This window comes from Lasioglossum baleicum, chromosome 7 (assembly GCF_051020765.1).
Source record: "Lasioglossum baleicum chromosome 7, iyLasBale1, whole genome shotgun sequence".
In the NCBI taxonomy this organism is placed as follows: domain Eukaryota; kingdom Metazoa; phylum Arthropoda; class Insecta; order Hymenoptera; family Halictidae; genus Lasioglossum; species Lasioglossum baleicum.
The window spans coordinates 8,846,368-8,868,302 of NC_134935.1; the positions used below are offsets into that span (position 1 = coordinate 8,846,368).

At 39.6% G+C, this 21,935-nt stretch overlaps 1 protein-coding gene across 1 annotated transcript; it reads right to left on the reverse strand.

Moving 5' to 3' along the window:
- Positions 1–29: 29 nt before the first annotated feature.
- On the reverse strand, positions 30–16,945 carry LOC143210428 (uncharacterized). The gene is made up of 5 exons (XM_076427303.1): positions 15,652–16,945; positions 11,640–11,897; positions 4,406–4,756; positions 3,038–3,319; positions 30–2,325 (listed from the first exon to the last, which is right to left on the reverse strand). Exons 1-5 carry the CDS (start codon positions 15,672–15,674, stop codon positions 2,133–2,135), a joined length of 1,107 nt encoding a protein of 368 aa, XP_076283418.1. The 5' UTR covers positions 15,675–16,945; the 3' UTR covers positions 30–2,132.
- Between the last annotated feature and the right edge of the window lie 4,990 nt (positions 16,946–21,935).

Here is a 21,935-nt window from a genome sequence, read left to right on the forward strand (position 1 = left end):
ATTCAAATAGAAATTGAACCGAGAGGAGAAACAACACAGAAAGTCTTCACGATTCCTCACAAGACTTTATTATAACTAGATTGTCGATGTTTATACAAGTTTACACTTTTACAGGAATTTTGCGAAATAGAAGTGAAAGAAAATTGTTACTTTACGAATAATCTAGAACTGTACTAAATATTTATCGATTTCTTCAGATTTTTACGAGCTACGGACGCACAGAGATCTGCCGTATAATTACAATTAAGTTTCTTACGATCGACGAAGAAAATGTTTATTTTGCATAAAAATCCGCAGTCTAATAATTAAATACCTGTTGCCTCTTTCTACAATGTGTCCCAAGGATATTTCACTTCCTTCAAAGAAGTGATTCGTCAAGGATTCGAAGTCTCTTTTTTCTTTGTGAAAATATTCTCCGCTGCTTCGTTAATAACGAAAAACACAAAGGGAAAAAAGTGGTATACTCTTATTTTCAGTTTGTACCTAATGTTGTAATAAATCTCGAATGAGATTTCCTCAATACAACAGAAACTCCTTAACGAAACTGCGGAAAAGATTTTCGCAGAAGAGAAAATCACTTCTTTCAAGGAAGTAAAAGATTTTTGCGACAGCTGTATAGTTTCCTACTCCGCTCCACTTGCGCCATTAAATAAAATTATTAGCGTAACATTAGAATAGCATGAACGATTTCATACATACACAGCACCGTACTCACACTCACACATAAATACAGACATACCGAATACGTAATGCAATCAACGAAACGTTTATCAAAGAAAATCTCGTTACCGCACCATAAATTAGGCTAAACCTTAACATCGATTCTCCTCTAGTTTTCTCATGCTTGAAAAATTATGCTACTTTGATATGTATAGTTTGTTTTATCTACAGAATAATTAATTTGGCCTCTTCTAGGACGATAGCGACTACACAGCTAGCGTATAATAGTTAATATACAAACGATACCCTGTCTATCTCGAAACGTTTCAAACTGATTTCATTGCTGCCGCGTTCCGATTACCAGATCGTTTTCCGTCTGGAGGAAATTCAATTCTACGATGGAAAACAATGATGAATGTTGATACAATGCAATTATGTGGGCAGCGGCCCACAAAAGTGTTCGTACGCCCTTTAAAACAGAATAACGCTTTTATAATTGTACTAAATGATGTGCTAAAAAAAATTTTCCAAAATTATAATTTACAAGGTTACATGCAAAAAGAAATGAAAAAGGCATTTTTTTTAAACTTTTTTATTTGGGCTCTAATGAAAATTTAAAATATATGTTTTTGTAGATCTATGTTATAAGTTATACATATGCTGAAAATTCCATCGAAATCAATTGAGATACACACGAGCTACAAGCGGTTAAAACTGGTGAAAATCACGACTTTCGATTAGTTTCTGCTTAAAATCCACAGAATCGTTCTACTTTCGATGCGTGTCTTTTTTATCTGTGTCAATCGATTTCGATGAAATTTTCAGTATGTGTATAACTAACATAGATCTACAGAACGTATATTTTAAATTTTCATTAAGGGCCCAAATAAAAAAGTTTAAAAAAATGCCTTTTTCATTTTTGCACGTAACCTTGTAAATTATAATTTTTGGAAAAGTTTTTTGCACATAATTTAGTATACCAATGCTTATAATTGCTTACAAAACATCAGGTCGTTTGGTACAATTATAAAAATGCTTTTGTGGGCCACTGTATTTCAGGTTTGTTAGTTAACTGTTCCTTACGATTTACATCGAGAAACTTTCTATGATCGATTGGAAATGAAAATCCGGCCATTAAATGGCGTCTAGAATAATGCGAAGTTTAATCGACGATTTTACAGTTTCGTGAGTCTCCTACTATCATCTCCATTGTATTGTCATTCGTGAACTCAGACGACGATTGCTCGACAAGAAACCGATCATTTCCAATGATCCTTTGCCACGGTTAAATACTCAATAAAATATTGCATCCCTGAGAATTGGTATTGACATCTCTAGAAGAAGAATATTCGCAATCTCACTCTCTCTCTCTTTCTATCTATCTATCTATCTATGTATCTCTATCTCTATTTCTTTCACACTCGCTCTTTTTAATCTTCTTATCGTTTTAGGCTCGATTCTATTTGTTCGAATTAATAAGGAACATTGTCGCGAACGTGAGCCTGCTTCCGGTACTCGTGTCGCTGGCATTTGCCCATCCAGGACCATTTCGCGCATACTTTTTGGGGCTTCAGGATGAAACACTTGGTGCGCAGCACGTCGAAGAAGATCTTGCCGATGAAGTTCGCCGACGAGGTCCCGGCCATTTTCAAACACGTGCGGAAACTGAAGAAACAAACGGACATTTCAATATTTTCAACGTAAACGAAAAATATTGTTGGCTGGCAAGAAAGTAATTTCGGTATATTAATGTGAAATAGAAAACCCAATTTTTTTACTCAATGAATTTTAATATATTCTATATTTTCCATTTTGCTCGATGATCTTTTGCCATCTTACTGCTAGCTTATAATAATCGGTAAAAAACTGATCCAAGTGCGATTTCAGGTCATCATCATTTCACCTTGAAATACCGAAATAATTACTTTCTTCCCAAACCAACAGTTTCGTAAATTTAACAAAATGTTTGGTCTTGACTGCCATAGGCGTATTCTACATCTTCGGATCGCTGTAGATCTGTAAAAAAAGTTGCCGTATTGGGTTGTGTAATAAATTTCCGCGTTTTTTGTATTTTATTTTTTCCCGTAATTTTGTGTTTCATTAGGTAAAGTATATATATATATATATATATATATATATATATATATATATATATATAGATATTTAGGTAGCCTCCTTCAGCTGAGACACCCTGTATATACTTCACCAAATAAAACCAAAAATCACAGGAAAAAAATAAAATACAAAAAACGCGGAAATTTATTACACAATCCAATAGAATACGCTCATGGCAACCAAGACCAAACATTTACAGCCTGTGCTGTGTACTCGATTTTGAGTCGAATGGTAATTTTAGGGAAAATATCGATCCCGGTACCGTTCGTCACAGGCGCAGTGCATCATGCTCGAAATGCCCCAGTTGAAGAGGCCGTAACGCGTTTCGAAAGCCGGTATGAAGAAAGGACAGGCGGTGTCGTGTCGACGGCAACAAGCGTCTGCGGTACCAAAACCACCGAGATTCGTGTATTTTGTGGCACGATGGCCTCGGCCGCACCACTGCGTCCCAGGGATCATCAACAAGTCCCTCCGGGACCGACTTCTGCCTCTTCTTTGCTTGCGGCTGTTGTTGCTCGTCGCGTTCTCCAGCTTCGCGTACTTCCTGCATCGAAAATATCGCGGTCAGCTTCTGCCTCTCTAGAAACTCTTACGTGTTCCGCCTAACTCGACCATCCTAAACATATCCCGCTCATTTTTACCATGCTTATATTAACTTGCCGTTGTATGCGTCAAATCTTGTAATCGAATTTTGAACCTCTTCCCATAGTCTAATCTTGCTGAAATTTTGTATACACACTTGCTTCCGATAACAATAAACATAGAAAAACCACGCTTATATTAAAATGCACTGGAGAAAATAATTTTTTCACTGGTTCTCCATAAAATACCCAATCCAGTTAAATGATTAATAATATTTTTCCACAACATTTTAAGGAATTAGTTCAAAATTTCTTCTGTTATGAAATTTAAATAAAATCATGACATTGGTGACTATAAATAAAAGCGTGGAGTGCTAAACTATACTGACGTAATCTTCGTGGGCGCTTAAGTGTAAAGGTATAGTGGAGCAGCGAGGTGAACTGTGCGGTGAAAAAAAAGAAAAACAAAGAAAATACATATGTACTTTTTCTTTAGTATGTGTCGAAATGTTGTCACGAATGTTGGTTTGTTTTCACCGCGCCGCTATCATCGATGCTCACCGCTCCATTATAACTGCACCCTTACGCTTTTATTTTTATAGTCACTAATGTGTCATGTGATTTTATTTAAATTTATATTAAATTTTTCTATCTATTCCGACACTAATTTTATAACAGAAGAAATTTGAATTAATTGCTTAAAATTTTGGGGAAAAATATTATTAATCACTTAACTGGATTCGGTATTTTATGTTGAACTAGGAAAAAAATTATTTTCTCGTTTTTAGTACATTTTAATATTTTAAAAGGTTTTTTTTGTGTGTATATTTGTTTCATGATAGTCTTCGAATAATTCCTCAAGCATTTTCCTGTAAATTCATCCATTAAGGATCTTGACGAGTATATTCGTCACGGAAACAGGACAATTGTTTGCTTAAGGGGGTAGACTCGTACACGTGTATTGTCATTTTGTTCAGGAGTGTAAACTTGTATAGATTCGAATGTTATTTGATATGATTTTTGATTAGATGGTGCGTTGGTGTGTTTACCTGCGACGATGTTGTCGAACGAGCTGATTCTTCGGCCTGGTCCTGACGCGAGCGCACCGACGTCGCAGCTCGGACGTCGACGAGAGCCAGGAGAGGTCCTGCGGGATTCTCGAGGCGTCCTCGTGCTTCTCGTCGACGTCGAACACCTCGATCGAGGCCTCGTCATTGTGATCGTCATCGTGATCGTGATCGTAATCGTTGCCGGAGTGCGTACTCGACGAGCAGGAGCTGTCGTCCCCGTCGACGAGCTCCTCGTCGACGCAGTCGGTCAGCGTGCCTCCCTCGTATATCAGTTGCAACTTTCTACCGGTCTCCTGCAGCCAGACTTGCCTCAGTGCTACGTCCGTATCTCTATCGTGAGAAACAGAGTCTACTGAATCTACTGAGATTTCTGGTAGAACCAGTTAGAGCGACCTGTTTGTCGCAGGTATTATCACACTTTTCCAAATCAAATTCACTTTTTTCATTTGTACAAAGATGAATTTGGTCTGAAAATTGAATTGAATCTGCAAAAAGGTGAATTTGATCTATGCAAAGGTTTTTGGAGTCCAGCATCTGTATCGATCGCGATCGTATGCCGGTCAATGAAGAAGACCGATCGTTACGTTCTTCACAATTGTATTAAATTAACAAGTAAATTAGTTGGGTGAAATATTGTTTTTAACGTAACAAAGTCATTAAGGGATGAAATGAATTTTTATTTTATTCCTGCTTCCCCCACAATCAATGCAGAATATTTTGCATAGAGACCCGCAATCTAATCATGAGAAACAGAGTCTACCTTGCATCGATTTTTGGTAGATCAGTATAATTACAGCGACCTGTTTGTCGCAGGTATTATTCACACTTTTATTTTTTCATTTGTAATGAATTTGGATCTGTGAAAAGGTGAATTTAACGATCAATGAAGAAGACGGTCACCGACCATCACGATCCTCCTCGAGGTCCCGACCAACGATCCAACAGGATCGAGCATCGACGGCGTCAGCAACGCCGGAACAAATTTAATGACGCCGAGGAAGATGGTTATCCGCGCGTCGAAAATAAGGCGGGGTGCATCAATCATAGGTGCACGTTAATCACTGCTCGCATCCAGCAACGCGTGCACAGCCAATCTACCGTGAACTTCTCCCGCGTTACTCACGCGTCACGCTCGCCGATTTTTTGGATCCGATCCCCGTGCTCGCCTCCCACTCCCCCTCCCTTCACGTTTCCAGTTACGAATCGCTATTTTTTTTTGTCTCCTCCATTGTTGTCGCACGATCCCGATAACGCCCTCGCCCCCATCCCTCGAAACGAAAGTTAACGCAAGTTTTACGGTCGGAGCTGTTACAGGGCTGCTCTCGAGTATGGCATTTCGAGTCGAGGCGATACTGAATCTGCGCGACTCGTAAAACGCGGACAGGCGCCGAGAGAATCAGAATAAGAATGATGAGGGACACTTGAAATTTTAACCCTTCGCACTCCGATTTATTTCTCAATTTTGTTGCCGACAACTCCGTACTATTATAAGTGTTTCATTTTTACTTCGAAGGACAGTTCCTCGGCTCCTACTTATTTTAAACAATTTTTTTTACTAATTATATTATTATTTAGTAGTTTGCTAATTAATATTATATATAATACTGTTAATATTATTAGTTTACTAATTATAGCGTATACAGTGTGTTCGACTACAGGTGGGAGAACATTTAAGGGGTGGTTCTCCATGATAATATAATATAAGATGAATATGAAGAAAAAAAATTGCGGTTTCAGTTTCGTCTCTTACAAGGGTAGGACCCCAAGTGTTCGACTTCGGTTTTGATAATCTTTTGTGAGACGATGGTATATGGATCCCTAATGATGTCTGCAAAATATTAGGTGTAGTTACTCAATAGTTTGAAAGATATAAACAATTGAACTTTCACGCAACCTGCTTACGCGGCTAATGGAACTTCGAAAACTTGAAAGTTTAATTGATTATGTCTTTAAAACAACTGAGTAACTACACCTAATATTTTGCAGACATTATTAGGGATCCATATACCATCGTCTCACAAAAAATTATCAAAATCGAAGACAGACACTTGGGGTCCTTCCCTTGTTAGTCATCAGCAATTAAAATCCGCCTAAAATGCGGCAACCCGACCGACAGAGGTGTTTCATGCACGCAAAGACTAACGTACGTCTCTGTTGGTCGGATTGCCGCATTCCAGGCGGATTTTAATGGTAAATAACTAGAAGACAAAACTGAAATCGCAATATTTTTATTCTTCATTTTCATCATACATTGTTATAGAGAGCTACCTTTTCAATTTTCTCCCACCTGTAGTAGAACACCCGCTACAGAAAAGGGAATCGCAGAAGTAACTGTGCAATCGTGGCAGAGATGTATCGAAATAGGGTCAGGAACCTGTCCAACGTTCGATTCTCAGGTGTAGTTAAGAGGATAGGGCTAGGAGAGGTGATGTTGCGGTACACAGTACAGAGGGTAGTCTATCGGAAGGTTTGACGAATTGTTCCTCGACGGAAAGGAGCTCGTGGTGTCGCGCGGTACCTGCCTGTCCTTTACACCCGTTACCCGATCAAAAATTGATCGTCCCCCATGCCCCCATGGCCCGGAATCATGAGAACGGACAACTCGTGCTTTTCTTGTTACAGGAAAAGAGCTTTCCCCTCTCCGTTTAAGTGCAAGGCGACGTTTCGCGGTCGTGGAATTCTCTGGTATCCTCGTGAGAGCATCAGCAGATGAGTTAGAACCTTCGCGTCGCCGCTCCGGGCCAGCGCCAGCGTCCTCCAGGACTCAGGACTCGGAACTCAGGGACTCGGGGTCTCTCGCACGTCGCCTAATCCTTGCTTACTTAGCTTGCCGCTTTTCGGCTTAAGACCACGGTTGGCTCAGCGGTCGCTGTCCACGGCCGGGCCGTGATAAATTGTTTTTCGATCCGAGTTTCCGCGAGGGACCAACCCCTCCGACACGAAAAACAAGCCCCTCGATGGCCGCCGATCAAAACGAATCCCTTACCACACGGAATAGTCGAATAATCGCCGCTAAGATTACATTGACCGAACTGGTCCGTCGAACTAACAACGTCCCTCGCACATTTCTTATATCGAATCGAAATCGATTAAAACCAATCCATTTTAGTTTTTCGCAACAATGGTAGAAATTGTTGTATTTTGCGTATAGATTTGCAGTTTGTTTATCGCTCTGTTTATCAAACGCGTCGCGTCGGGGATGCCAAAAACAGTGCACGAACTTTTGAGAGGACCGAACAGAGTGCTTATCAGAGAATTTATCGCATTCACAGGTGCGGTCTGAGACTCGGACCGCAAAATCGAATCGCCAAACCGCTTCGGCTCACCCACCCCCGTGAAATTCTCGTTGGAGGACGTGTCGCGTCGCGACGCACGGTGCGTTGGAAAGCCTGTTTTCTGGACAAAATTCTGTCACCCGAAAAATGCAAGTGACGCGTCTGGAAAATGTTGAATTGAAATATTTAGTGGAAACTATGTAAAAAATATGTATTTTTGATTATTGAAAATTTGAATAAAAAATTATGAAGGTTACTATCTAACTAACTAACTAAATTTACTATGATGGTTTTAGCACGTTCCGTGCCACGTATACCACCGATGGTACATGTTAACCTTTAGCATTCGAATGGTGGCTTAGAGCCACCACCAAAAATTGCTGTACCATTATTCTAAATATTGTTTACAATATTAAATGTGTGGATATCTAATCAATTGCTAAATATTTAAGTATTGTATGTGGTATTATATCAATTTCATATCCATAAAATCAAAAAAGTCATAGACGATGGAATTATTCTAGGTCGGAAGAAATATTTAATTTTTGAGCAGGGACCAAAAATGACAGTTATTCTAAAATTTTCTACGATAGAAAAAATTAATAAAAAGTAGATTATTACTGAAATTTAAGATAATGTACACAAAATATAAAGAAACAAATTCGAAGAACAGAATGATTGAAAAATATCAATTTTTATACTTGTTTGTTACAATTAACAGTTATTAGTGTTCAAAAAATTGGATCCCCCTCGATAACTGTTATCGACGAAGTAAAACTGTTTCGATTGCTCATAGCAGTTATCGATGAGAGCATTTCATTTCGATCACTCATAACAATTATCGATGAGAGAAATTTGTTTCGATCGCTCATTACAATTATCGATAATTTTCTTTTTACTTGTTCATAATAATTATTGATGAGAAAATTCATTTTGGTTGCTTATTTAATTATTGAGTTACTATTACTGATATATTATTGAGTTATTCGGTTACTCTTCTTCGGGTGGACCAAGCCTGTGAAATTCATGAAGAAGATTCCGTACAATAAGACGAATCAACAGACCATAAGGACAACACAAAATCTGTTTAATTGTCACATTAAATTAGGATTGTTGCAATTAATTTTACGAATAAAAAATTTACGAAATAATTGATTGTCTACCATTTGAAAGTTGTACTATTTAATAATAACTATTACAAATTTCCTTCATCAATAACTGTTATGAGCGATCCAAATAAATTTCTCTTATCGATAACTGTTATGAACGAACGAAATAAATTTCTCTCATCGACAACTGTTATGAGCGACCGAAATAAACTTCTCCCATCGATAACTGTTATAAGCGATAGAAATAAACTTCTCTCATTGATAACTGTTATAAGTGATCGAAATGAATTTCTCTCAACGATAACATTTACCAACAAGAGAACAAATTTTCGGTTACTTGTAATCCTTATCTGTAACCAATACGATTTTAGTCGATGAAATACTTGTTATTCTATGACTTTTCTTTTTTTTGGTTATAACAGTTATGGTCACTGTTTTCGAGTTAAAATAGCTCCAAGTGTAAAGTCTACCACTGGTGGTACACGCTGACATATTCATTTAATGCGCTAAAAACATATATTTTATAACAAGTTTAACACTGTAGAATATATTTCCACCAAGAGAAGGTAATCGTCGAGCAAAAATGGCTCGGCACGGTTAAATGCCAACGTGAAAGTTGATTTTTTGATTTTTGTCCATTGTGAACACATCGTGCGACGCGCGAAACGTGGAAACCGATGGTCGTCGCTGTTTGTCCCTTTTTCCCCGGCTTCCTCGAAAGAAACAAGGTGAGCGAGTCGATTTAGCGCGAGCTGCTATTCTATGAGCTTTCCGACAAAGGCTGACAAAGACGGGACACGAGCGACGACGTATCCTCGTATATCGTAGCGTCGCGACGCCAGTTTTCCACCGTGTTCGGTGACGGTGGTGCAGTGTGGCGTGGCGTTATTCAAAGAGGTGTAACCGATGCTAAACGCAACCCTCCTCGCGTTGTATTGGCAACGGTGAAAGGCGGGCATTGTTTTCACGCTTCGTTCATAGGAAGCTGGACTTCCTCGACTCCTCCGCAGGGTCGGCCGAAGGAGATTTGCTTCTGCTCAGGGAAAATGTTATTCTAACGGAGAGGATCGAGGGGCCTCGTTGTTGGTACTCGCCGCGCGCTGCCGAAAAAACACCGGACGCTCACAAAATCCCTGATCAAGAAGCCCTGACAACGGCTTGTTAACGTCAACGAACGGTAGCGCGTTTTCTCGGATAAATTCCTCAGTAGCAGTTTTGTTCCGTGTATGTCAATACGTCGAACACGGTTTGAATTTTTTAAATGTTATACATATTGATTTGTTGGCTGAGAAAAGTCAACGAGGCGTGAGAAAATTGAAAATTTAAATCGCATTAGAATTAATTGTAACCATTAATCGGTGCAGAGCCGATCATTGTAGCCTCAAAGTGTCTTCATTTCGTGTAGGAATTAGGGTAAAGTGCCCAAATATGGTATAGTCGCCTATTATGGCACGACCTATCTTGTAAAGGAGAAGTCGCACTCTAGTGAGAAAATCCTCAAACAATAGTTTACCATGTTTACTCAACAGTGTGCAATGCAATTGGACCATTCTATAGATTTTAGTATCGATCCTCCGCCAGTTGTGTCTCCACGTGTTGAATATTTTTGTAGTTAGATTTCCGATAGTATCTTTTTCAAGAAAGGTAAGTGATTTTGAAATGTTTTAACATATCTGTAGTTTCAGTTTATTTATATTAATGTTTGCCAACTGTTGGTTTGGGCTGACATTCATTTTCTCTTTGTCAGTAGCTAATATTATCAGTCCACGTGGAGTTCCCAATATGGCATTACCAAGGGTTCCCTAATACGGGTGTAGTTGTTGTTGACATTCTTGGAGTGGGTGCCGAATATGGCACTAGGTGTCATATTAGGGACTCAAGGTGTACCATATTAAGAACCCCTTTCGCTGGAACCTGCAAATGGCACACCACAAAAAAAATATTTTTTCCCAAGCTGCATTAATTTTTGAACAAACTTGACCCCAGAATCTTGTAGGGAGAAAATGCATCTACAACTGGTAATTTTTTGGACGAAAAAGGGCATTCTAAAATAATCAAAAAATTACATCAATAAAAAGTGGTTCATATTTGGACACTTTACCCTATTAGTGAAGTGCGAGTGCGAGCATGGTAGTCAGGATATCAATCATATTGTTTGGCAGTGTTTCCTCTTCGATTCGTAGCGATCTAAGTTAATTCATCAACTTAAATCAATCATCAAAATTAAGTTTCGAGTACCCTTAAATTTGGAAATATTAAATAGGTCTTAGTTGAGATTTGAAATGCTTAACATTAACCGTACCGGGTACAAAATGTATCGGATATATATTGTTTTATAAAAAAGACAAAACTGAACTTATTGAGATTTGTCACAATTTTTATAACAATACGTGCTCTGAAATAAAGAAAATTGAATGATTTCTAATGGAAGCATTTTTATAATTTCAGTAATTAAAAAATGAACAATGTGAAAGCGATCATTTGATGGTCGCAGTACGGTTAATGTTAAATTAAAAAAAAAAACAAACTGCGCGGCGTGTTTGACTCGTTAACTAAAGATTTTTGCTCGAAAAATGAATAGACGATACGTTTGAAAATGTGGGAATGGAGAATTAGAATTTCTCGAGAGCGTTGTATGCGTGAAAGGAGAGATAAGAGGTAGGTCGGAAGATCGAGAAGTCAGGGGAGATGTGGGCAAGTTTTGCAAAAGATCGAGTCAGTAGCTGAAAGGACACGGTTGTTGGAAAGCCGAGGAGAGCGAAGTCCGGTTAAAGGGATGAAGGATGTCGGAAGGGTTCGGGGTTCGGAGAGGAGGAAAAGTTTGTTTACCCCCAATTGACGACGGTCTCCTTGGCGCAGATCCCGCGCCAACGGATTACACGCTCGAGCTCGCCATCTTCGAGGATCCTGGTGACCGAAATACCGCGGCTGGTCCCGTGTCTGGACGTTTCCACCGAGGAATTCCCGTACGACTGTACGGGAAGAGAGTCCGATCGTCGAACAAGAGCTCCGGCGTCCGACAACACCAACAGCACCAACAGGCCCAGCAGCATTGGGCACCGGGTGCAAACGATTCGCGTTCCTTCCCTGGACAGACAATATTCATCATCTCGTCGGATCATCGCCTAGATCAGTAATCGGCAAAGTCATTAGTAGACTGCGGATCTTTATGCATTTACAGGAAAATTGTGTAAATGAAATTCAAACTGTAGGAAGATCTTTTAAATTGAAGGTGTATACAGTTAGGAGCATAACTGATCACTAGACTGCGGATGTTTATGCATATTCCAATTTTTATAGACAAATTTTAAGAAAGTGGAATGAAATATAAATTCATATTTTAATGGGAACAGCCCTTGTAGAGATCTAAAACAAATAAAAATTCTACAAAATTCTATAGAATTTTATATTCTAGCCTTTTTTGAACATTTTCTTAAGCCATAAATGCATAAAGATCCGCAGTCTACTGATCACAGACACTTCAAATGAGAATAACTTTTTCATGAATGGACCAAACGACTTGAATTTCTCTGTAAGGCTAGAAGAATTAGTTTAGTAAATGACCTCTAATAAATATGTTGAAAAATTGCATTTGGTAGGAATTGTGAAAAACAATAGCAAAAATTGATTTTTACAACTTTTTTGGCTGGGCCAATAATGAAAATTACAAAGATGTGTTTTGTAATATAAACGATCTACGTAATATAACGTAATATATTATAAACGATCAAAGGTGATAAAAATTGAAATTTTTCTTCGGTCTACAACTGCCATTTTTACCACTTTCGATCAATTTCTTGTGGACTTCCCGCATTGTTGAGATCTGTGTAATACGTATCTATGTATGTACATTGAATTTTCTATTCGGTCTAGCGGATTTCATCGGAAACCCGTGCTAATTTGAATCCGATACGTCAATGCGGAATCGTGTGCATCGCTAGACGGACTGGTTGTAACGCGGATATCAATTCCCCGGCATTTTTGTAGCGATTTAAAGAAATTAAAGGGACGTGGGTTCGACAGGGGTCCCGCACGCCGATACCAGAACCGCGGACGTCTTCTTTTCGCCGTTTCGCCGGGGCCACTGCCATGCCACTGTTTGGCAGTCCGCCATCGGCCGCTTAATCATCTTCTTTTCATCGACATGATAAAAAGAAGCCGCGCCTCCGTATATCCCCTCGGCTCTTACGTAATTAGCACATATATGATATACAGTCGAGGACAAAATTCACTGGACTACCCTTTAAATACCAATTACTTAAAAGTAATTTTAAAACATTTAAAAATTTCAAGCCAGACGACTTGAAAGACTTGAAAGAATTACTATTACAATTTTTGTCGATAAATTTTAAGAACGTGGAATGAAATAAAATCGTATTTTTAATGGGAACAGCCTTTGTAGATCCGAAACAAATGAAGATTGCATAAAATTCTATCGAATTTGATATTCTTGCCTTTTCTCAACATTTTCATAAGTCATTGATCGAAATTGCATAGATAAGATAAGCGAACGTCACGATTTTTCTCACATTTTTATCTGTACTAATAAGAACGATAAGGCGCGCCCACTTAATTTTGTCCCCGAGTGTATATCCGCAGATCAAAGCTCGGGAATCGCATTATCAATCGGCAGAACTCGCGATACGACGAGCAAACAACATACGATACAACATCGATACCGAAATAAACTGTCGAAATTTGGTTTATCAATCATCTTTCTACGTAACTCTCTTCCGCGCGAATTGGAAGTAGTTTAGAGACGAAGCAATTTCTATATTTATACGTTTGATAGGTTAATTAAATGTTAGGTTGTAAAGAAAGAAATGCAGGATTTTTGTTCTTTTGTTTTAATTGCAATTTTATACCAATAAATATTTACCTTCATTTAATGAGTTATATATCATTTTAAACCTTGTTTTATAATCTATTTAATCATGCTTTTGATATTTAATTTTATTCAAATTTTTATGAAATTATATTTTATTTCAGGATGTCAAAACGCAATTTTCGCATTATTATTTTCTACGAGTTCAAACTATTACCTTTGCCCTATACATCGTTGATATTCCGAGTCGCTTGAGCGGCACTTCGGCCTAGTTTGAACTCATAGAAAGAAATAATGCAAAAATCGCGTTTTGACATTCTGAAATAAAAGCCAAATAATTAAATAAAGATTTGGATAAAATTTGATTTTGTTTATATTTATTTAACAACATTAAAGGAACACGTTCCGAAAGAAACTTTTGGGACAACCTAATACAATAGCGTATTCAAATGAGGCGAAAGGAACGAGAAGAAGCGAATGAAAGGAAAATTGATGAATTTCGCGTTCCATAAGGAAAGAAGTAGCTTTTCTCGAAATTATCGATGATTAATATGCTTTTTTCCTATCGATCGTATTTGTTGATAATAAATCTTTAAATGTTTTCGGCACTATACGGTTCGATCTTTTCTTTCTTCGATCTTTAAGATCGAACCATAGCGCCGAAAACATTTAAAGATTTATTATCGATGATTGTTTGGAACAGCGGGAGCGCTCGTGCGGGATTTACGATACCGTGAAAACATTCCGTCTAATCCTCGAGCGGTAATCGCAGCATCGTAAGCTCGTGCAATTCTTCGCGAAAAAATTATGGTGTCGGAGTCACCTCATGCGCCGACACACTCGCGTAATTCAGGAGAACGAGGAGATAACGACCGCCGCGTATCTGTATCGTTTCTCAAGCCGGATCTTTGACGATCGTATTTTTCTGCGTGCGATCCTAATCGCGTTCGCGGAATAGAAATAAATTCTTTCCGATTTTTGCGTTAACGTTTGCTCGACGCTTAACCCCTTGCCTTACAATATCGTGTCTAATGAATATTCTGAACAGATTCTCATAAAAATATTTGTCAGTAATTTCTCCATTTTCTCCATATGACTTTTCCGTTAAAATTGTTAAGGGAAGGAATAATATTTAATTCAGTTTCTATTCCTTGCAATCGATGCAAACAATTTTTATTTTGCATAAAGCTCCGCAGTTTACCTATAAATAAAATTCTATTTTGGTTTTGTTAATGTACAGCTTTGCATCGCAGCTTTACAGCATTGGAGAACATAGGCATACAATAGACACAAGTTTTCTCCTTTTTTATGAAATTACGAACTACAAAAAAGTTCTAATCATTGAAACCGTAAGGTAAATCGTAGGGCAAAGGGTTAACAAGATTCTTTGGTATAAATTGCAAAGGGTTATCGGTTCGGCGTCGGACTGCTCGCTGCATTGAGAACTACCACTCGATGATGATGACCAGACTGCGGATTTGATGCATTTATGACAGAAATGGGAGAGTACAATTTAAAACAATGGACGTGTTAAAAATATTTAAGGACATCAATGTGCTAGTATCAGCTTAATAGAATCATTAAAAGAAGAACACAATTTCTGATTGGCTCTTGTGCCCAACAATCAATGCGAACATTTCTTATTTTGCATAAAGATTCGCAGTCTAATGATGACAAAGCTACAACCTATCGCAATTCTACTTTGTCCGAAACTATGCTAACTGTTAGGTTGTACCAAATGTTTCTTTAGTTGACTATTAATGTGCACAATGCGAATTCAACATGGTGTTACAAGACCCCAAATTGCATCGTTAATTAAGAGGAAGCATAGGAAATAATAAAATATTAAGAAACATATCCACGTTGTTTGCATATGCTCGTGTTATTTAACAATATCAAACGTACAAATTCCGAGAGAACCTTTTGGGACAAGCTAATATAAAGATAGACCCGTCGGCGAAAGCGCCGCTTAAAGAATGAATTATCCGAGGGCTGCGAAAGATGGGAATACGGTACCTCGGCAACACGTCGATCAGCATCTCATCCGCGAGCGAAAACCCGAGCCAGTCACCGGCGGTTCAAGCTCTTCCATAAATCTGGTGCAAGCTCATCCGTGAACCTCGTCGTTCAGCCCCGAGTTCAGGGAGCGCGCATTCGTTCATATTCGAGTGACCACGAGAACTGTCCCCGCACTTGCAGTCGAACAAACAAACCCGGAGAGAACACGGCCAAGGAAAAATCCGTCGGAAAATCAGACTTGAAAGCGAGATCTTTCGACTGTCAAACTCGAGAACAAAGTTTCTCGACTGTCAAACTCGGTTCTGGACACCTCCGAAACGATCCAACAAGACGCAACGAACAAGAAGCAAAGGAGGCTCGGGAGGATAGCGTTGCGATAGTCTGTGCGATTTTCAGGGTGAGAAGTATCGCGAAAACTGGCTGTCTGTGTGGTCCACGTGGCACGGGGAAGGCGGGAACAGAGATCCCGCGCGGGTTTTCCGTGTGCGCGTTTTGCTCCACCGGCGAACACCTCGTGGAGGCAATCGGCCGTAGTAACTGGCGCGCTACGCTCGCGACTCTCCCTTAAATACCGGCGAGAGAGAGAGAGAGAGAGTGAGAGCGAGGAGGAGAGAGATGGAGAGCAAGAGGGAGAAAACAGGAGATAGTCTATACGAAAGAGAGAGAGAGGGAGATCGTTCTGGTGGTTGTCCAGTTCACCTACACCCGCCGCCTCTATTCTGTCACTTGGGTCTCCTTCTCTGCCGCTGTGTTCCCTCGCTCTACGTTTCCCATCCGAACCCCACCACCGTTCGGACACCAACCAAAGTCTCTGCCTCCCCTATCCTCCTTCTACACCTTCTACCTACCACCGACTACCGCCGCCTCTGCCAAATCCAATCCTACCCACTCACCCTGAGATCTAATCCCGGATGGTTCCTTCTTCTTCTTTCTCCTACTTCGGGCCCCCTCTCTTCTCTCTTTTCCCCATCCGCAACGTTTCTTTCCTTCTTTTAGAATCTTTCTTTCTTTTTCGCTGATGCACCCTCCTCGCTCTTTAGCAGCGTTTCCCTCTCTTGTCTCTTTTCCCCATTCGCAACGTTTCTTTCCTTCTTTTAGAATCTTTCTTTCTTTCTTTTTCGCTGGTGCACCCTCCTCGCTCTTCAGCAACGTTTCCCTCTTTCTCTTTTGCCAGTGCACCCTCCCTCACACTTTTTCATCCCTTTTCCCGGTTCTGAATTCCGCGAGCGTCTTTCTCTTCCTTTTTCACCCCCCATTTCTCTTTCTACGAACCCTCCTACCCCTTTTCCCGGCGATCCGCGAGTCGTCTTTGGATCTCGCGTGTCTACCCCTCTTTTCTCGTCGTCGTCGTCGTCGTCGCCGTTACCGCTACCGTCACCGTCGTCGACGTAGTCGTGGTCGTCGTCGGCCGTCGCAGTACGCTCCTTTGTCCTTGCTCCGCAGTCACTGGTTTTTTTACCCCTGATCCTTCTATCGTCTAGGCGACTCTCCCGCGACACGACTTTGGTAAATGCCGGTGCATCCATCACCGACCGTCACGACGAGACACAGACAACGAGATCTGTGATTCTTCGAGGTCCGTGAACACCGCGCCGCGCCGGCGACGAACCACGGTGGTCCCGAATCGGGATTTAGCTGTTCGGAATCGATAGAAGAACAATAATGCCTCGACATTTCTCGAAACTCCACATCCACAATGTCCAGCAACGGCGAATCAAAATAATATTGGCACACTTTTTAAAAGGACCGTTACTTTTTAATATTGGACCATACGACTTGGTATTTTTTGAGAAATTAGAACAATTAGTTTACTACATGACGCGAAAAATGTTTGTAAAATATTGCAACTCGTCCGAATTACAGAGAAAACACTAAGATCATAACCTTTTTATACAGGACCTATATTGTGGAAATTTAAAAATGCTACATTGAGTTTACTACGTGACGGAGTTGTGCAGAATTACCATTGAATTACTCCAGGAATTATAATATTACAAAGTAATTTTGAATTACATGATCTAATACAGTCATGTTGTAATTTATAATTTAGATCTTCATTCAATTAAATTACAATGTAATTCGTAATTGCAATTGGAGTACAATTATGAAGTACTTTGTAATTAAATTACGACGTATAAAATAGCGTTACGTATTATGAACGACGACGAGGAATAGAAACTACGCCGCATAGATAGCAAAAAAGTATATGAAAGAAAAACCTAAAAATATATCGCACTTCTCCAAAGTTCTGGGCTATAATTTGGAGAGCTGTATTTTAATTACATTTCAATTACAGATCTGATTAAAATACACTTAGAAATTGAATTAATTGAAAGGTTTGAATTATGTAATTCAGTTACGCCGTAGTTGGGTTACTATACAGGGTGTCTCAGCTGAAGGAGGCCACCTAAATATCTCCTTTATTTTTAATGGCACAAAAAAAATATTTATGGCAAAATTTAAATGGTATCGAAGGAGGAATTTCATCACAGAAGAACAATCTTTCTTTGTCCGGTTATTTTTTCACAGTTTTTTCAAGATCATCGTTATTTTTTATCGGGGAAACTTATATTTTTTTATTCCATCTTGTTAATGATTTAAGCATATTCAAACGTACTTTTTCCCGATAAAAAGTAACGATGATCTTGAAAAAACTGTGAAAACATAACCGGACAAATAAAAATTGTTCTTCTATGATATTCCTCCTTCGATACCATTTAAATTATGCCATGAATATGTTTTGTGCCATTAAAAATAAAAGATATATTTAGGTGGCCTCCAATTCAATTGTGTAATTGAATTACAATGTAATTGAATTAGCACAGCTCTGCTACATGGCAAATTACAGAGAAAATACTAACAGTTTTTGTTCATAACTTCTTTATGTGGACCTATATTGGAAACTTAAAAAATACGTTCCGTAGATCTGTATCAGTTGTATAATACGTATTCTGAAAACCAGCTGTAGCCGCGCTTTGATTGGTTCGCTCTGTGTATTTCGCGAGTAACTCCTTAACGAAACCGCGGAGATTTTCGCAAAAGAAAAAGTTACTCACCTGAGGAATTATTCGTTTAAAGTAAATACACATTTTTGAGACAACCTGTATACCATTTGTTCGAAGCAATCCCACTGTTGCAGGCATAACACCATCCGTTAGAAACGTGTCAAGACATTTGCAATAACCCGATACATATGTAGTTTCCGGGGGCCTGCGTCGGGATCATCGGCCGACAACCGGACTCGGAGTCGAATGACGATGATCGCGTGATGCAAGGTCAGCATTCGTTGCCGCGGCCAGAGCTAGAATTTCTGGTGACGGTGACGGTGTCGGACGTCGGAGCCGGCGAAAACGTTCGTCGATAATAAATTATGCAAGTCCGTGCGACGCGACGCGAGCGTTCCCCGTGATTGGCCATGAGCCCCCGGAAGATCGTGCCGCGATTGGCGGCCAGCCAAAGGTCGTTTTTCGCGAGCCGCGCGATAAACTTTCGTCGCCGAGCCGAGCCTCTCGTCGCACCGCGCCGGTGTGCAACGGGAAGAAGCATTGTCGCGCGAATTAGCACGGTTTTCTCTTTCTCTCTCTAGATTCTAGGCTCTTCAATTTTTCCACCGACTAGACTCCATAGAATCCTCGACGTTTCCCGGCTGGAATAGATGCCATCCCCTAACTGTGCTTGGTCCCCTTGGCTTCCGGTGCACTGCCGCCGATGATATATTCCACCTTGGACCTGAAAGAACGGTCGGTCAATGATGCGGAATACCTCGTTTAGACTTTAACGCGGTTCTAGAGTTCGTTCGAAGGAAATGAAATGTTGTTGGCAATGCAATTTGTCTAAATAGACAACTTTAACATGGACTGGTAACGTACCTTGCATGTCGCGTGCGGATATAAGAAAATTGAAAGGAAGACTGACATAAGAGTTCGTTGAAAAGAAATAAAATGTTGTTGGCAATATAATTTGTCTAAATAAGCAACTTCAACATAGACTGGCAACATACCTTGCGCGTAGCGTGCAAATATAAGAAAATTGAAAAAAAGACTAAGAGAGGTCCTTGAAAAGAAATGAAATGTTGTTGAAACTACAATTTGTCTAAATAAACAACTTCAACATGGACTGGTAGCACAAGCAAATTGAAAAGAAGACTAAGACTTCTGTGTACACCTAAAAAAAAACACTGAATTGGCTTGAACACGAATTAATCATCATACGTAATTTCACCCGAATAATACGAATTACAAAGAACTGGACCTTTGATCTCCGTAAAGCCAGGTTTTATTACCGATGCCTTTATAACTTATTGTAGTTGAGTGTTAAAGAGTTATCGCTAATAAAAATGATAAGATTCCAATGTGTCGGGACATCCTAAACGACCTGGTTCCGTTTTCAAATGTTCCTCGAGAAAATTCCAGTGAATCGTGGCAGGCGTAACAAAAGTCTCGACGAGCTTTGACGATCGACGCTTAGGTAAATCCGAAGTGTGTAAAAGATATAGAAGCGGGCCCAGCATGCAACCCTTAGGAATTGCTTGTAGAATGGTATTCTACTTGGAGACTTGTGCTGGTCCATCGGCAGCCCTCGAGTGGCCTCCTCGACCGGGATCACCGCCACGGAAATTAATTGGCGGGACGAAGAAGTGCCGGTGAAAAGCCGCCGGTGGTTTCCACCCATTGTACTCCTTGTGGTTATGACTCGTAGAAGGGAGAAAGAGAGGGGTGCTGTAGGGGAGGTGAGAGTCCGTAAACGAGTAGGTAGTTCCCGGCCCACTCGATTGTTCGACCCTCGAAGGTCCGTGGAGGACGAGCCACCTCCGCGTGCACGCTCCCGAGTGCCATAAAGAACTCCCTAACCCGAACCGACTCGTAAAATCCGTTTTGCAACGGGTAACCCAGATCGCTTTGCACTCTGGACTCTGGACTGTCCTTCGTCCTTCCTAGCTGGTCACCGTCGTCCTACAGTGTAGGACCTGCACCCATGAAGTAGCATTTCTTCCACACTTCCAAAAATTAACTCCGTGCATTTTAGATTTTATAAATTCAACCAGATGTTGCTCTTGTTTAGGTTTTTTCGGTTCCGTATCGCCAAACAAACATGTCGTACATACAGGCTGCGGCGGAATAACATGTACAAGCGGGCACCAGGTGATTCTCTATGAAAAGATAAGAACAAAATGTAGAATAAATTTTTTTCATTTAAGGCTTAGTTTTCGAGAAAATCGAGTTTGAAAATCCGATGCGTACGTATGTACACTCAGTGAAATAAGTCTCCGTATACCCTTTAAAGCAGAATAACTTTTTTAGGATTGAACCAAACGATCTGATTATTTGTAAGCAATTAGCAGCATTGGTTTACTAGATGATGTGCAAAAAAGATTTCCCAAAAATTACAATTGATCAGGTTACATGCAAAAATAAATAAAGCATTTTTATAAAGCAATTTAAAAAATATGTTTTGTAGATCTATGTTAGTTATACACGTGCTGAAGATTTCATCGAAATCGGTTGACGCAGGAAAAAACGACACGCATCGAAAGATTTACGATTCTGTGGATTGTAAGCAGAAACTGATCAAAAGTTAAACTACGATTTTCACCATTTTTAACCGCTTGTAGCTTGTGTGTATGTCAATCGATTTCGATGAAATTTTCAGCAGCTGTGTAACTACTATTAGATCTACAAAACATATAATTTAAATTTTTATTAAGGGCCCAAATAAAGAAGTTTTAGAAAGTGCCTTTTTTATTTTTACATGCAACCTTGTAAATTGTGATTTTTAGAAAATATTTCTTGCACATCATTCAGTAAACCAATGCTTCTAATTGCTTACAAAACATCAAGTCATTTGGTGTAATTATAAAGGAGTTATTCTGTTTTAAAGGGTGTACTTATTTTACTCAGTGTATAACGCGTGTCATGTTTGTAAACAATGATCTGAGACTTCTTCCGATATATTGGGTTGGCAAGAAAGTAATTTCGATATTTTAAGGGTGTCATAATACCCAATTTTTTTTATTCGACGTCCTTTTCATCACAATTCCGCGCTCATAAAACTCCTGGTCCTTATCGGCATCATTAGTGAAAGTTCATTGCCTGAATAAAAAAATTGGTTTAAATTTCACCTGAAAGTACTGAAATTACTTTCTTGCCAACGCAATACATAATAGTAATAATATATGATATAATAGCACCTCTGTTCCTTCGAATCCTTCGAATCTTCGAAGCTTCGGAAAAGTAACAGCCCTAGTTGCAACGACAGATGCAGCCGCCACTGCATCAGGTTTC